Here is a 17,331-nt window from a genome sequence, read left to right as displayed (position 1 = left end):
CCCTATCAGAATTCCAATGGGGGACTTCCCTGGTGGTCCAGTGGATAAGAATCCACCTGCCAGTGCAGGGGAAACAGGTTCAGTCCCTGATCCGGGAGGATTCCACATGCATAGCACAGAGCAAGTAAGCCCCTAAGCCATAACTGTGGAGCCTGCAGAGCCTGAGCTTACGAGCCCATGAGCCACAACTAATGAGCCCTCATGCTGCGACTGCTGAAGCCTGTGAGCCTAGAGTCTGTGCTCCACAACAAGAGAAGCCACTGCAATGAGAAGCCTGGGCACCGCAATGAAGAGTAGCCCCCGCTCACAACAACCAGAGAAAGCCCTGCATAGAGCAGCGAAGACCCAGTGCAACCAAATAAAAATAAAATATTTTCTTTAAATTCCAGCGGCCTTCTATAGAACTGGAAAGCCAATACTCAAGTTCATTTGAAATTGCAAGGGACTCTGAAGCCAAAATTTTGTAAAAGAACAAAATTGGAAACTTCAAACTTCTCAGTTTAAAAACTTACTTCAAGGCTACAGTAATCAAAAGTGTGGTACTGGCATGAAATAGAATTAAGGTCCTAGAAATAAATTTATGCATTTAATGGCCAGTTGATTTTGACAAGGGTGCCAAGACTATTTAATGGTGAAAGAATAGTCTTTAAGAAATGGTACTGGGACAACTGGATATCCACATGTAAAAAGAATTAAGTTGTCCCTTTACTTCAAATCATAAAGTTTAACTCAAAATAGGTCAATGACCTGAATATAAGAGCTAAATTCATATAGCTGTTAAGAGAAAAACATGAGGGTAAGTTTTCATCACCTTTGATTTAGCAGTGGGTTTTTAGATATGCATAAACAACAAAAGGAAAAATACATAAATTGGAGTTAAGAAAAAGTAAAACCTTTTGTGCATCCGAGGATATTAACAGGAAAGTGGAAAGATAGCAATACAATGGGAGAAAATATTTACAGTCCATTTATCTGATATAAGGATCTGTTCTCTAGGTCTAGAATAAAGAAATCTTACAATTCAACAACAAAAGACACACAGTCCAATTTAAAAATGAGCAAAAGACATGAGACATTTCTCCAGAGAAGATACACAAATGGCCAACAAGCACTTGAAAAGATGCTTAACATCTTTAGTCATTCAGTTCAGTTCAGTCGCGCAGTTTTGTCAGACTCTGCGACCCCATGAACCACAGCATACCAGTACTCCCTGTCCATCCCCAACTCCCGGAGTTTACCCAAACTCAGGTACATTGATGCCGTCCAACCATCTCATCCTCTGTCATCCCCTTCCCCTCCTGCCCTCAATCTTTCCCAGCATCAGGATCTTTTCAAATGAGTCAGTTCTTCACATCAGGTGGCCAAAGTATTGGAGTTTCAGCTTCAAATTCAGTCCTTCCAATGAGCACCCAGGACTGATCTCCTTTAGAATGGACTGGTTGGATCTCCTGGCAGTCCAAGGGACTCTCAAGAGTCTTCTCCAACACCACAGTTCAAAAGCATCAATTTTTCAGTGCTGAGCTTTCTTTATAGTCCAACTCTCACATCCATACATGACTACTGGAAAAACCATAGCCTTGACTAGATAGATGGACCTTAGTTGACAAAATAATGTCTCTGCTTTTGAATATGCTATCTAGGTTGGTCATAACTTTCCTTCCAAGGAGTCTTTTAATTTCATGGCTGCAGCCACCATCTGCAGTGATTTTGGAGCCCAGAAAAATAAAGTCTGACACTGTTTCCCCATCTATTTCCCATGAAGTAATGGGACCAGATGCCATGATCTTCGTTTTCTGAATGTTGAGCTTTAAGCCAACTTTTTCACTCTCCACTTTCACTTTCATCAAGAGGCTTTTTAGTTCTTCTTCACTTTCTGCCATAAGGGTGGTGTCATCTGCATATCTGAGGTTATTGATATTTCTCCCGGCAATCTTGATTCTAGCTTTGCCTCTTCCACCCCAGCATTTCTCATGATGTACTCTGCATATAAGTTAAATAAGCAGGGGGACAATATACAGCCTTGATGTACTCCTTCTCCTATTTGGAACTAGTCTGTTGTTCCATGTCTAGTTCTAACTGATGCTTCCTGACCTGCATACAGGTTTCTCAAGAGGCAGGTCAGGTCTGGTATTCCCATCTCTTTCGGAATTTTCCACAGTTTATTGTGATCCACATAGTCAAAGGCTTTGGCATAGTGAATAAAGCAGAAATAGATGTTTTTTCTGGAACTGTCTTGCTTTTCTGATGATCCAGCAGATGTTGGCAATTTGATCTCTGGTTCTTCTGCCCTTTCTAAAACCAGCTTGAACATCTGGAAAGTCACAGTTCACGTACTGCTGAAGCCTTGCTTGGAAAATTTTGAGGATTACTTTACTAGCGTGTGAGATGAGTGTAATTGTGCGGCAGTTTGAACATTCTTTGGCATTGCGTTTCTTTGGGATTGGAATGAAAACTGACCTTTTCCAGTCCTGTGGCCACTGCTGAGTTTTCCAAATGTGCTGACATATTGAGTGCAGCACTTTCACGGCATCATCTTTTAGGATTTGAAATAGCTCAACTAGAATTCCATCACCTCCATTAGTTTTGACGTAGTGATGCTTCCTAAGGCCCACTTGACTTCACATTCCAGGATGTCTGGCTCTAGGTGAGTGATCACACCATCGTGATTATCTGGGTTGTGAAGATCTTTTTTGTATAGTTCTTCTGTGTATTCTTGCCACCTCTTTAACATCTTCTGCTTCTGTTAGGTCCATACTATTTCTGTGCTTTATTGAGCCTATCTTTGCATGACATGTTCCCTTGGTATCTCTAATTTTCTTGAAGGGATCTCTAGTCTTTCCCATTCTATTGTTTTCCTCTAGTCACTCGGGAAATGCAAATCAAAACCACAATGCAGTACTCCTTTATGCCTGCTAGGATGACTGTGAAAAACAGCAACAACAATGGAAAATAACAAGTGTTAATAAGGGTGCAAGAAAATTGAAAACCTACATTGCTGGTAGAAGTTTTAAATGGTTCATTCGCTATGAAAAACATTTTGGCAGCTCCTCAAAAAGTTAAACATAGAATTACCGTATGACCCTGTAATTCCACCCCTAGTATATATTCCAAAGTATTGAAAACAAGTATATGTACATACATTTTCATAGTAGCACCATTCACAATAGCCAAAAGGTGGACATAGCCAAAACATTCATGGATGGATGGTTAAACAAATTGTGGTGTATATGCACAGTGAAATATTTTTCAGCCATAAAAGAGAATGAAGTACTGATATATGATATACTGATATGTCATATATGTATATATCATACATATATCAGAATGAAGTACTGATATATTCTCACCATGGGTGGCTCTTAAAACATGCTAAATTAAAGAAGCCATACACAGTAGTCACATATTCCGTGTTTCCATTTTTATGAAATATCCAGAATGCAGACAAAATATAGATTCATGTTGGAGGGGGGAATGGGAAGAAACCAGTTAATTAGTAAGGGAGTTTACTTTGAATGAATGATGGAAATTTTGGGGAACTAGATAAGAATGGTGGTTGAAGAACACTGTCTGAATGCCACTGAGCTGTTCATTTTAAAATGGTTAATTTTATGTCATGAGAATTTCATTTCAATACATTTTTTTGAGTATAGCAGTTCAGTTCAGTTCAGTCGCTCAGTCGTGTCCGACTCTTTGCGACCCCATGAATCGCAGCATGCCAGGCCTCCCTGTCCATCACCAACTCCCGGAGTTCACTCAGACTCACGTCCATCGAGTCAGTGATGCCATCCAGCCATCTCATCCTCGGTCGTCGCCTTCTCCTCCTACCCCCAATCCCTCCCAGCATCAGAGTCTTTTCCAATGAGTCAGCTCCTCGCATGAGGTGGCCAAAGTACTGGAGTTTCAGCTTTAGCATCATTCCTTCCAAAGAAATCCCAGGGCTGATCTCCTTCAGAATGGATTGGTTGGATCTCCTTGCAGTCCAAGGGACTCTCAAGAGTCTTCTCCAACACTACAGTTCAAAAGCATCAATTCTTCGGCGCTCTGCCTTCTTCACAGTCCAACTCTCACATCCATACATGACCACAGGAAAAACCATAGCCTCAACTAGATGGACCTTATTCGGAGAAGTAATGTCTGCTTTTGAATATACTGTCTAGGTTGGTCATAACTTTTCTTCCAAGGAGTAAGCGTCTTTTAATTTCATGGCTGCAGTCACCATTTGCAATGATTTTGGAGCCCAAAAAAATAAAGTCTGACACTGTTTCCACTGTTCCCCATCTATTTCCCATGAAGTGATGGGACCAGATGCCATGATCTTCGTTTTCTGAATGTTCAGCTTTAAGCCCACTTTTTCACTCTGCTCTTTCACTTTCATCAAGAGGCTTTTTAGCTCCTCTTCACTTTCTGCCATAAGGGTGGTGTCATTTGCATGTCTGAGGTTATTGATATTTCTCCCGGCAGTCTTGATTCCAGCTTGTGTTTCTTCCAGTCCAGCGTTTCTCATAATGTACTCTGCATGTAAGTTAAATAAGCAGGGTGACAATAGACAGCCTTGACGTACTCCTTTTCCTATTTGGAACCAGTCTGTTGTTCCATGTCCAGTTCTAACTGTTACTTCCTGACCTGCATACAGATTTCTCAAGAGGCAGGTTAGGTGGTCTGGTATTCCTATCTCTTTCAGAATTTTCCACAGTTTATTGTGATCCACACAGTCAAAGTTTTTGGCATAGTCAATAAAGCCGAAATAGATGTTTTTCTGGAACTCTCTTGCTTTTTCAATGATCCAGCGGATGTTGGCAGTTTGATCTCTGGTTCCTCTGCCTTTTCTAAAACCAGCTTGAACCTCAGGGAGTTCACGGTTCATGTATTGCTGAAGTCTGGCTTGGAGAATTTTGAGGATTACTTTACTAGCATGTGAGATGAGTGAAGTTGTGCGGTAGTTTGAGCATTCTTTGGCATTGCCTTTCTTTGGAATTGGAATGAAAACTGACCTTTTCCAGTCCTGTGGCCACTGCTGAGTACAGTAATATAAAAGGTATCAGAACACTCATCTGCTATTTTTCACACTGCAGTTTATAATGTTACAAGGAGGGGAGTAAAACAAAATAAAAGTTTTAAACTAGAGTTTCAAAAGATCAAAGCCATTTAAAAAGATTGAATTAGAAAGTTTAACAAATGATGAGGATAAATGTGAAGAAAAAAATAAGCATAAAAGCAAACAAATAAGTTATCATTGACCTGTTTCAACCAGAAGCTAGATTTTAGCATCAAGATGATATAAGCTCAGATTTATTGACTAGATACAAAATGGTGGCCGATGAGCTTTTCCATGTGAGGTTCAGAATTATCACCTTAAAATCTCTTGATAAGAATAAAGCAAAATATTAGTTATTTCATTGAAGATATGAAACATAAGTTAGTAAAACTAAGAAATAACGGAGTTCATATATTTATAGAGGAAAGCACTCCTTTGGATGTGGAAAAAGAAGACAGGTACACTTAAATATAAGATATTCTTTTGACTTAGAATTTCAGTGTATATATACTCTCAGAGAGTCCATTGGATAGAAGAAACTACTGTAATTAGGTAAACTAATTTTAGTCACTTGAGTTCAGTGCAGGAGTAAAAAAGACAAAATGAATGCAAAATGTGTCATGTGCTTGGGTTATAACACATATCAACTATAAAGTATAGAGAGAATTTTTGTGTATGTTGAACTTTTACTAATGGTGACTGATTTTTCACTTTGTCTCCCTTCATTCTTTAGTAGCTTCTTTGTCACTTTAATAAATGATATTCTCTTTTGTCTTTGAGAAGGTAAAGGAGCTGTGCTGTGTCAGACACACCAAAAAGTGCCCATTCTTGGCAGAATAAGAAAGATAGCCCTCTTTTTTGACTGCAGATGATAAAAGCCATGAACAAGTCCAATGAGCACGTCCTGGCAGGAGGTGCCTGTTTCAATGAGAAGGCAGACTCCCATCTCGTGTGTGTACAGAATGATGATGGCAACTATCAGACCCAGGCTATCAGTATTCATAATCAGCCCAGAAAGGGTGAGTGTTTGAGCTGATTGAGGTCATGGAATGGAAGATTGATTGTACTGTAACTGGAGAGTGGATATCTCAACCCCGTGAACACTCACTGTCAGAATAGGTGAAAACAATTGATTATATTAACCTTTTGAAGCTTGTTCTGCAAGAATATGTTGACTACTCAGACTTAGAGGTGCAAATGGAATCTCTGTTATTGAGGGGAGCATCTTGAAAATACTGCCTCAGAACACTGACCAGGCCAGCATAGGTATTTGATGCATTGGCCCCATAGTGAGAATATGTTTAGGTAGATTTAGCGCTTTTTGAATGATCATACCCAAAGAGTGTTAATTAACATATTGACAGGATTCTGAAGGAAGCCTTCCAGGTTCAGTGGTACTCAGAATGTGGTCTCATCACTTAGGAGATTGTTAAAAATGAAGATTGCATCCCAGATCTGCTAAATCAGAGTTTGCATTTTAACACAATTGCTGTGTGATTCAAATACACATTAGAATTTAAGAAGTGCTGCTCAACATTAGAATTTAAGAAGCCTCTGCTCAACATTAGAATTTAAGAAGCGCTGCTCAACATGACATTTCCTAAAATGTCTTACCAGTGTCTATAGTTTTTAAAATATTCACATAAATAAATAAAATTTTTGCTTACTATTTTAGACTGAGAAACCTTGTATTAAGTAAGTTTAAGCAGATTTCTTTACTGCAGGACTTTTCAGAGCCTTTAGCATTTTTTTTTAAAAGGAGGATAGTGCCTAGACCTTCCCAAATTTATTTGACCATAAGTCTTTTTCCTCTCAGAATATCTCCTAAAACTAGCTTTCTTTAGTATGCTTCATTAAGCACTTCTCTAGTAGACATACTACTTCTGTCTTTAAGGTATATTTTAAAAATCAGTTGTTTAGTAAAGGCATAAAAGGTACTGAGCACATGTATATTCAAATATAATATCTAAAATAGGTAGGTGACAAGTCTACTATGCTCTCTATTAGTCAAATCATATCTATAATATTTTAATAAGTTCTGGGTATCATTAATGTAGTTGGTGATATCTACTGATAAAACTAGAAGGTCTTCAAAGGATGATTCAAGGCCTGTGAGAAGTTTGAAAACTAGGTTACAGGAAGATCTCTTGAATAAAATATAAATGTTTAACCTAGAAAAGTATAGATTGAAAAAGGGTGAAAAATAGGTATTTCTATTTTTAAGATTCTCTATTATGTAGAAATAATATTTAACTTACTCTCTATAGCTACAAAAGACCAAAACCAGCACCAGTGGGTGAAAGCTACAAGGATCTAGATTTGGGCTCTGTTTGAGAGCACACTCTGTAACAGTGAGAGCTGTCCAGAAATAGAAATGGTTGCCTTGTGCTATTGTGGGCTTCCTGTCACTAGGAGTCTTTGACAAAGGCTGGATGATCTACCCATTAGAGATGCTTTAGGGCCAGTGGGTAGGAAGTTGGAATATCTTAGTCTAATGTAAGATGTGGAGAAATAAAACAGTGTAGTGCAGTTTTATAAAGCAAAATGTAATTAAATATCCTTTCTTTTATGAAGAGAGGTGTTCATCTTTTAAATAGGTGTTTGTTTTTCTAAAAGGTCCACTTTGTAAATAAAATAGTTGGCAATCATATCTCCATATTCAAAATATATTTTCTCTTAAAAAAAGCAATGAACTAGATCTGGGGTCAGGAAACTTTTTCTGTGAATGGCTATATGATAAATATTTTAGGCTTTGCAAACCTGTGGTCTTTGTTGCCAGCACTTTGGCATCATACTTCAAAAACTGCCATAGACAATATATAAATGAATGAATATGGTTGCGTTCCAATAAAATTTTATTTACAAAAACAAGCTGCAGACCAAACCTTAGTCTCGACTAGTAAGATTTCCTTGCTTCTTGACTGAAGGAAGCTCAAAACAAAATGGAAGAGTGTATCTTAAAACCTCATTCTCTAAGCTCTCATTAGTATATGAGTTATTGGTTATTTGTATCTGGTAGTGTATAGAGTAAGTGTTTTTTATTTCTGTATGATGGTTTGAGTTCCCAACTACCAAATATTTCATTATTATTTTCAGTCCCTCCATCTCAAAGTCTTTCTTCACTAACCTATTTCTGTTGCTATTTTAGTGACTGGTGCCAGTTTCTTTGTGTTCAGTGGCGCTCTGAAATCCTCTTCAGGATATCTTGCCAAGTCCAGTATTGTGGAAGGTAAAGAATGGGTTATTTACTGCATGTACATAGTTCAGTCTTAATTATACAACTGAAAAACAAGGGACATTAAAGGAAAACTTGACACTTTTGCCATAGACTTCTGACTCCACAGAAGTTATTTATTCCATAGCATCTCACTGTACAGCTAATTAAGACTGTCATAAAGGTGCTTAACTCTCCAAAGAAGGGAGTAAGTGGTAGAGATGCCATGGGACACCAACATAAAGTTAAGAGATGGCTTTACAGAGCTCTGGAATCAGGTATCCAAGGGGACATAGTCTGAGTTCAGATACAACACTGGGTGCAAATCTGTAAATAAGTAGATGAAGTTCAGCCCCACTTATAAGTTTATTTTAGTGAAAGTGAAAGTGAAGTCGCTCAGTCGTGTCTGACTGTGACCCCATGGACTGCAGCCTGCCAGGCTCCTCTGTCCATGGGATTTTCCAGGCAATAATACTGGAGTGGGCTGCCATTTCCTTCTCCAGGGGATCTTCCCAACCCAGGGATCAAACCCAGGTCTCCTACATTGTAGGCAGATGCTTTTTACCATCTGAGCCTAGTTGATTTACAATGTTGTGTTAATTTCTACTGTAGAGCAGTGTAATTCAGTTATATATATACACACACACACACACGCATTCTTTTTCATATTCTTTTCCATTATGATTTATCACTGGATATTTTCTTCCTCAACTATTCTTCTCTGTATTTTGATCTAGTTACTCTTGTTGTGTAACAAATTAACCAGAATTTAATGGCTTAAAGCAACTATTTATCACCCTCACTTATTGCGCTGGGTCTGCCCTTGACAAGGCAATGCAGGGATGGCTTGATCTTGCTCAGTGATGTCTGGGGCCTCAGTTGGGATGACTTGAAGGTTGGTGATTACTTGATGGCCAGGAGCTAGAATTATCTGAAAGTTTGTTGACTCACATGTCTGGGGCCGGTCTTGGGATGATTTAAAGACTAGGAAAGATGACTGGAGCCCTTAACAATGGACTGTTTAGCATGCATCCTTGGGCTAGTTGGACTTCTTATATGGTGGCTTAGAACTCCAACCACAAGTATTCCAGCACAAGGCCAAAGCTGCACTGGTTTTATGACCAAGCCTTGAAAATCACACAGTTATCTTCTGGTGGTGGAAGTGGTCATAAGTCTGCTGGGGGGAGAGGAGTTAGACTCCATTTCTTAATGGGGAAAAGGAAAAGGTAGCATTGTAGAAAAGCATGTGAGACAGGAGATGCTATGATTATCTTTGGAAAGTACAATCTGCATACAGAATGACAGATTTTCATTTGCACTGTGGCTCACTCCAGTGCCCTAAGAGCAGTTCTTCTGAGGGTGGATTCCTTTGTGTTAATTGAAATACATAGATAAACTTAACGTGTGTTAACAGAGATTGACTTTGATCTCCTTTATTGCCAAACTCAGTAAAACAGCAAGTGAAGAGCAAAGTATGCTAATATTTCGCAACTTAATTTCACAACTCAAAGCAGAAATATTCTATTAAGAAATTAAGAAATCTAGGAGTTAGTCATTCTACTTCCTCATCAAGAAATCTAGGCGTTAAATGACTGGTTAATGCCTTTGTAATCAAATATTGACTACCTTTAAAATGTGTCTTTACAAGATGCTTAAAAAGCACCCCTTAAATGTCAAAATGATCAACTGAACTGAAAGAAATCCTTACAAATGCAAAGTGATGTATTTAAAAAGTTGCATTTATGTTTTTGGACTGGAAATTTCTTAGGGCTTACATTTCACCATGTGTGTCAGCAGAGCGATTAGCTACCTATTTATGAAAATTTTACTGATGCTCTTTAGAAATTATTTCAGTTGACAAAATTATGTGTCAAAGAAGCAGGATAATTGCTCAGCATGTGACAGCTTACTCCCTCAATTTCAGTATTTTCCTTTAACTTAGGTGATAGCCCCCAAATAGTTATCATCTGTTGGCTCATGGTAGCCCATATAAAACATACATGGTAGATTTGCCTTATTGCCAGTCAATAAATGGAATTACTCCCCAGTTCGCTGCTGCTGCTAAGTCACTTCAGTCGTGTCTGACTCTGTGCGACCCCATAGATGGCAGCCCACCAGGCTCCCCCGTCCCTGGGATTCTCCAGGCAAGAATACTGGAGTGGGGTGCCATTTCCTTCTCCACCCCAGTTCACTAGTGTTGTTTATTCAGTGATTTATTTAACAAGCACTGGCACTCACTGTATACAGTCATAGTAAGGTGAGTGATACAAACAAATGAATATGATTAGAGCATGACGCAACAGTGGAACCACAAACAAAATGCTCTGTGTCTCCAAAAGAGGGATGTGACCATGTGGAAGTTTTCCTTTTGAGCAGTCTCAGGACAATCTTAGTTGTGCCTGAAGTGAAATCAACAGGCAGGTTTTTTAAGCAGGATCCATCTTGGCATTTGCTGCTCGTAACACTTTCAGTAAGTAAGAGGTTGAGCTCAAAGGACAAAACCTCTTTGTATCTGTCAGCTTTAGAGAACAGAAGTTTCACGTTTAATCCTAGAGGGATTTGCTAGATGCCAGGTACAGAGCTTCATCTGCCCCTCTCCCTGGCTTTGCACTGTTTCCATCTGTATTGTCTTGGTGCTGATTCGCAGATGGCGTTATGGTCCAGATCACTGCGGAGAACATGGATGCCCTGAGGCAGGCGCTGCGGGAGATGAAGGACTTCACCATCACCTGTGGCAAGGCAGAGGCCGAGGACCCCCAGGAGCAAATCCACATCCAGTGGGTGGATGACGACAAGGACGTCAACAAGGGGTAAATGCAGCAAACGTCCCCTCAGTGGCGTTTCATTATGGGCTGACCTCTGGGTTTTGTCTAGACTGGCATTTTATTACTCTCCTGAAACCCCTGCCTAAGAAAAAGGACTGCTTTGTATTATAACATGGACTTTTAAATTTCTGGTTTCTTGGCTTAATTTCTGAAGGAGTTTCTATGCATATTTTTGAAGGGAAGGGAAAGAAAGGAGCTGATGAAACACAACAGTCCCTCTAAAGTTACTGAGATAATAGTAAAACCTAAGCCTTTTTGGTTTACAAAACACTTTTGCTAATATTGTTTCATTTGATATAACAACTACAGATGAGTAAATAAACACCAAAAAGATAAATGACTCCACAAAGCTTGGAAGTGGCTGGGCTAGGACTTAAAAGCCACCTCCTTGGCCTTCAAATCCTATGTTCATCTCTAGAATATGGCAACTATGTTCTGATGGTTCAAGCCAAAACCTTGGAGTCATCTTTGACACTTTGCCTCACACCCTACACCTTAATCCAGCAGTAGAGCCTGTTAGCTTTCTTTTTAAACATGTCCAGAGTCGTACTGCTGCTCACTGCTCCTCCTGCCGTCATTTGGCCCGCATCCTTGCAGTAGGCTTCTGATTTGTTTCCTTGCTTCTAGCCTTGGCCTCCTCCCTCCTCCTAGCCTAGTCAGTTTCCAGTACAGCAGCCAGAGCAATGTCACCTCTTGCTCAAAACTCACCACTGACTTTCAGGGTCATTCAAGGTAAAAGCCAAAGTCTGTTAAAACTTACAAGCCAAAAAAAAAAAAAAAAAAACTTACAAGCCTTACACAATCCCCTGCCTACTCTCTTTATTTCTCAGAAACAGTATCTGGTTTCTTGCGTGAATATATCAGCCTTCTTCTGCCCTCAGACCTCTGTACCTTCACTTTCTCAACAAAGGCTTCCCTGGCCAGCCTACTACATTGTAAGCCTCTCATACACATTTCTTCCCTTCTCCACCAAATACTTCATACTCCCCTTCCCTGCATTATATTTAAGGGTACCTATGACTCACTAACATATATTTTTACTCATTTATTTTATTATATTGGCCCTGGAATGTAGGATCCATGAGGGCAGAAATTTTTGCTGATTTGTTTACTGCTGTGTCATCAGCACCTAAAACACTGTATGGCACCTAGTAGGTTCTTTAAAAAACTGATTAATTGAATAAATATGTCAGACTTCATTGTATTAAGCTTTCTCCCATTCATCCTTCAGGCAATAATTCTATATGTGGGATTCGGAAAAGACAAAAATGAATTCATGGTCCTTGGTGACAGGTGACTCAGTCTAGTTTTGAAGATAGTTATAATAAGGGCACCAAAGTATGGAAGATGCTCATAGAAAACTCTATAGGAGACAGTAAAGATAAAAGAGAAATGAGGAACTCAGTAGAGGCCGTAGGGCGGGATTCCGGAATGACTTCCTAGAGGAATGGCTGCCTCTGGAGCTGAGTCTGGTAAGATGGTAAACATCTGCCGCCCAGCTGTGGCAGAGTGGGCCTGCCAGTATGAGGGAACGGCAGGAGTGAAGGCAGATAGAAGGTGTTTCCAGCATGGCATACCAGATTTTTTTAAAAGAATGTTTTAAAACTTTTGTTATTGAACAAACAGAAGCAACTTCTAAATCAATGAGTATGTTTGTCTACTTTATAAATACGTCCTGGAAAATTTAATTTCAAAATCAGTTTGTGTTTAATTCTCTTATTATAGTTGGTTGTTAGGTTGATGGTGTGAACTGATACGAGCAAGCATCTATATTATCACAACAAATTCTATAGTTATTAGGACAAAAAACTGGTAATCTGACAATCTGATGCCATATGGTATTGGTAGCTAACAACAAGTAGGTTGTCCCTTCCTACAACAGTGGCAACACCTTGGAAAAAAGAACAAGAACTCATCAGGGAAAACTCTCAAACCCAGGAGTTCAGTGTATAGTGTGTAGACAGAATGTTTTCTAGCTTGTCCCACAATGTCAGGGTATCCTTTCTCAAGAGAGTTCTTATCAACTAAGGCTGCTCTAGTTTTTATACTGTCTGATGAGTTAGAAATTAAACTTAACAGTGTTTAAATAATTTTAATTCAGTCAAATGTAGCATGTCCCTGATAGTCAACTTTAGGCTAAATTTAATCTATAGATATTTTATACATAGAGATTCAAAAACAAAAACAGGTTTGAAAATTGTTAGGAAAAGTTCACAATTACTTTGACTCCTCATCAGATTGAGTGTGTACATCCACATATTTAAACTTGGTATATTTTGGAGGACACGACCATCAGATGTGGCCTTTCAATTCAGGAGCCTAGGAGTGCTATGCAGCACTGAAGGGAGCTTGTTTCAATAGATTAATATAGATGCACGTTCATCAGTTCATACCAGCACTGTCATAATTAACATACTTGGTCAAATAATTCCTGTAGTCTGTAAACACTAAATTCCTATGTTGTGTGTCAGACCACGAATATAGCACATGGAAGTGAGTATATCAGGTACCTTCCCCTTCGGAAGTTTGTGAGGCAGATACACAAACATGGGGAGCATGATGTGATGGGTGTGGTGGTGGAGCAGGGGAGAGCAGGGCTGGGTGCAGGTCTGTGCAGTCACTGGAGGAACACAAGAGGAAGAGCAGACTTGGAAACAGTTTCTTTACGTTAAATAACCAGCTTCTGCCATCAGGACTCCTTTTCTGTACGTGTGTCCTCGGAATTATTTCAGTGCACAGGCCCCTCCCTGAGAGCTCTGTTTATGTACATTTTGGGGCAGTGGCTTCTTCTTTTGTGATGTTTTGCACAGGTGTTTTCAGCAAGGCACCCAGTGTATGATAAGAGAGAAGTAGTTCTTCTAAGAGCTGCTCCCATCTCGTTCCTTTGTGTCTGTTTTAGTGTCCTAAGTCCCATAGATGGGAAGTCCATGGAGTCTATAACAAGTGTGAAGATATTCCACGGATCAGAGTATAAAGCGAATGGAAAGGTCATCAGATGGACCGAGGTAAGGAAAAGGGAACTTGGCATTCTTGATCCCCACTTTGAAGACAACTTTTTACTTGGCCCAGAGACATTCTGGACTGATTCTGGAGGATAGAGGAAAAAAGTCTGTTACCTTCTATACTCCAGTTCCCGTTGGTCTGTCTTAGCTCACTGGGAGGAAGTGCACCAAGTGTGGCCTGCAGCAGGCTGATATCTCCGCCCCATGAACTAGCTTTTAGAGATTTGTTCACATTGGACCTCAAGAAGGGGTGCATCTCTGAAGAGTACATACTGTCTTTGCTGGATTCTTCAGAAAGCTAGGCTGGTTATGTTGCACTCACTTATAACTTAGATAACACTCTTTTAAAAATAGACTTATCTTACAAATAAGAAAACTAAAGCTCAGAAACTAACTTGTCCAGGATTGCATGGCAAATAAGCACTGGTAAAGTCCTGATTCAAACCCAGATGTGGCCGACTCCTAACCTGTTTTCTACTATATGTTTCTTAGAGCTGTATTAGAGGCTTACCCGGGGATGAGAGCAGCCAGGCAGGGACCTTGTATAGGTGTATGTGCGTGCGTGTGTGCTAATTTGCTTCAGTTGTGTCTGATTCTTTGCAACCCTCTGGACTGTAGCCCAGCAGGCCCCTCTGTTCGTGAGATTCTCCAGAATCTCACGTGAGATTCTCCAAGAATACTGGAGTGGGTTGCCATGCCCTCCTCCAGGGTATCTTCCCGACCCAAGGATCGAACCTGTGTCTTCTGCATTGGCAGACAGGTTCTTTACCACTAGTGCCCCCTGGGAAGCGCATCAAACAAATTATAAAGTTTATTTTTTGAGAATAGATAGGTAGGTCCTGGATCTCTTGATTTCTTTTGAAACTCATTTATACCTGTCTATAAAAATCAAGTATTAAATTGTAAGACCTCTAGGATTTCTGGAAGCTTTGAAAGTCTTAATTTTTTTTAGTTTAAGAAGTTCTGTGACTTCTACCTTTTCCATTTTACACACAAGGTAACTGAGCCAAGGGAGGATAAGTGCCTAGTAACCCAAGTTTACTAGCTGGTTCCTGACAACACAGAGATTAGAAGTTCTTGAGCTGTTGTTCCAAGTGACATCTTTCATACCAGACTTGGCAATTTTATATGCAGCTGAGTGGTTTATCTGCTTGCTTTGTAATGACCATCTGTTTGACATATCTTGAGTAGTTGAAGGTCTGAACATGTGAATGTCTTTATTGCTTACAGAGTAGTTTGACCTCTGTTCCCTCTTCTTTGCTCCCCACTAATCCCTGAGATAGGGAGATGAGAAATGAGAAAATATATAATGAGAAAACAGTCTCAGGGAGGCCAGGTGACTGTGACTTGTCTAATGCCGGTTGCTGGCAGAGCAGGGACCAGAGGTCTCCTGACTCCCACTTGAGAGTTCCGTCTATCGCTTCACACTGCCATCTTCAGTACTGCATCGGGCCACAGGCTTCAGAGCTACCCCTCTGCAGATTCTTAATCTAAGCTGCTGCTTATATTAAGCCGTAAGTCAAGTATTGGTATAGAGAAGCATTATATATTTACATGTCTGTGTCTTTTATGTTTTGCTTTTTAAAAAATTTTAAATGTATTTTTTATTTGAAGGATAATTGCTTTACAGAATTGTGTTGGTTTCTGCCAAACATCAACATGAATCAGCCTATGTTTTGCTTTTATATCATTTACACAATAACCAGAGAAGGTAGGTGCTTCCCATTTTACAGAGGCAAATCGGCATCAAGAAGCCAGAGGACTTGCTCATGAGCCTCCTCTGTGTGATAGGACTCAGGTCTCAGTTCCAGATCTGCTGTGCTTCCGCCTGCGCCTAGTGCAGTGTTCAGTTCACAGACAGTGACACAGCTTTGACCTTCGCAGTGGCAGAGCCATGTGTGGTAGGAAGAGCTCTGTGATGAGAAGCAAAAGACGCAGATTCTCACCTGTGCCCTGAGCAAGTGCCCTCCCTTCAATGAGTGAGCAGTAATATGCAGGTGTTGGGTGATGTGATCTATAAGGACTGCTCTCTAAGATTCTAAGATCATTTCCTTTAGAAAGTTGCCCACATATTAGGGAGTCCTTTTAGAAGTACACAGTGTAAAATATAAGCCTCTCCCGGATCTGAACAGGATGTACCATTACCACTGCGGCCATGGCTTTAGGGAGATCAGTAAGTGGTAGCTACCATCCTGTGGATGCAGAGACTGAGAGAGGCAGAGGCTGTTTCTTCGATGTGAGATGTCAGTGCCCTGCTTTTCTTGGTGTGTGTGTGTCTGGTCTTCCTGCACATCTCAGGGAGTCAGGGTACTCGTACCCATGAGCTGGTGCACTCATTTCTTCCCACATCTCCTGGACACAAGCTTGAAAGTCTCTTTTGTTTGGGGAACAGGTGTTTTTCCTAGAAAATGATGACCAGCACAGCTGCCTGAGTGATCCTGCAGATCACAGCCGCCTAACGGAGCATGTTGCCAAGGCCTTTTGTCTTGCTCTGTGTCCCCACCTGAAGCTTCTGAAGGAAGATGGAATGACAAAACTGGGACTTCGTGTGACCCTTGACTCAGATCAGGTAAGAATCTCAGCCTCTGAAGCAGGTCTTGGGCAGTGTGTTTTCTGACACCTGAGTTTTCTTCCTGCAACCCAGAGAGTGCAAGTCTCTGCACCTCGGGCCTGACCGGATGCAGTCTTTGGCTTTCCCTCTGTTGGCAATACAGCTGGGTGTGCTGCTTGGTCCGTCTCTGAACCCCGTGAACTCTGGCCTCCTCACCTGAACGTCTTGCCTTGTCGTTCTTTTTCGTGTGGGGTAAGAAGTGTGAGGACCTGCCGCCCCTGTGTGAATGACATAGGGGCCACCCTGCCTCCTTTAGAGAGCAGGTCCCAGGCTGTCCCATCTTTTGTTGTTTTCTTAGTCCAACTACAGCAGGCTTCTGCTGACTGGTCTCTGCAGGTCCACTTCTTGTGGTTTTCTTACTGCCAACACTGCCATGCTAGTTCGTGGATATGACTTGAACCATTTCCCCATCAGTTTCCCTGTCGGTGCGGGTCTCCTGTGGCCGGGCCTTCCTCCCTGTCTCTCACTAACCTCTTTGTGTGCTCCGTGTAGCCACAGTCGTCTTGAGTGCAGCCCGCCCCCACCTCCTGGTCCCAGCGCCTCTTGTGTATGGCCTAGCACTCTAATCTCTCTACATTTCTTTTGGATTTTATTTTTTATTTATTGTTTGGGGGCGGCATGTGGGATCTTAGTTCCCTGGCCAG

At 40.7% G+C, this 17,331-nt stretch overlaps 1 protein-coding gene across 2 annotated transcripts in view; it reads left to right on the top strand.

The window, feature by feature from the left end:
- The window catches only part of ZFYVE9 (zinc finger FYVE-type containing 9), a 103,419-nt gene that overhangs the window by 85,008 nt on the left and 1,080 nt on the right, over nt 1–17,331 (top strand). For both annotated transcript variants that reach the window (XM_068963563.1, XM_068963562.1), the window contains 5 exons: nt 5,904–6,054; nt 8,184–8,264; nt 10,897–11,059; nt 13,974–14,079; nt 16,469–16,645. In XM_068963563.1, coding sequence (XP_068819664.1) covers nt 5,904–6,054; nt 8,184–8,264; nt 10,897–11,059; nt 13,974–14,079; nt 16,469–16,645 — 678 coding nt within the window. The remainder of the gene's footprint in view (nt 1–5,903; nt 6,055–8,183; nt 8,265–10,896; nt 11,060–13,973; nt 14,080–16,468; nt 16,646–17,331) is intronic.

The sequence above is a fragment of the Capricornis sumatraensis genome, chromosome 2 (assembly GCF_032405125.1).
Source record: "Capricornis sumatraensis isolate serow.1 chromosome 2, serow.2, whole genome shotgun sequence".
NCBI lineage: Eukaryota > Metazoa > Chordata > Mammalia > Artiodactyla > Bovidae > Capricornis > Capricornis sumatraensis.
This window is presented reverse-complemented; position numbering and strand designations above follow the sequence as displayed.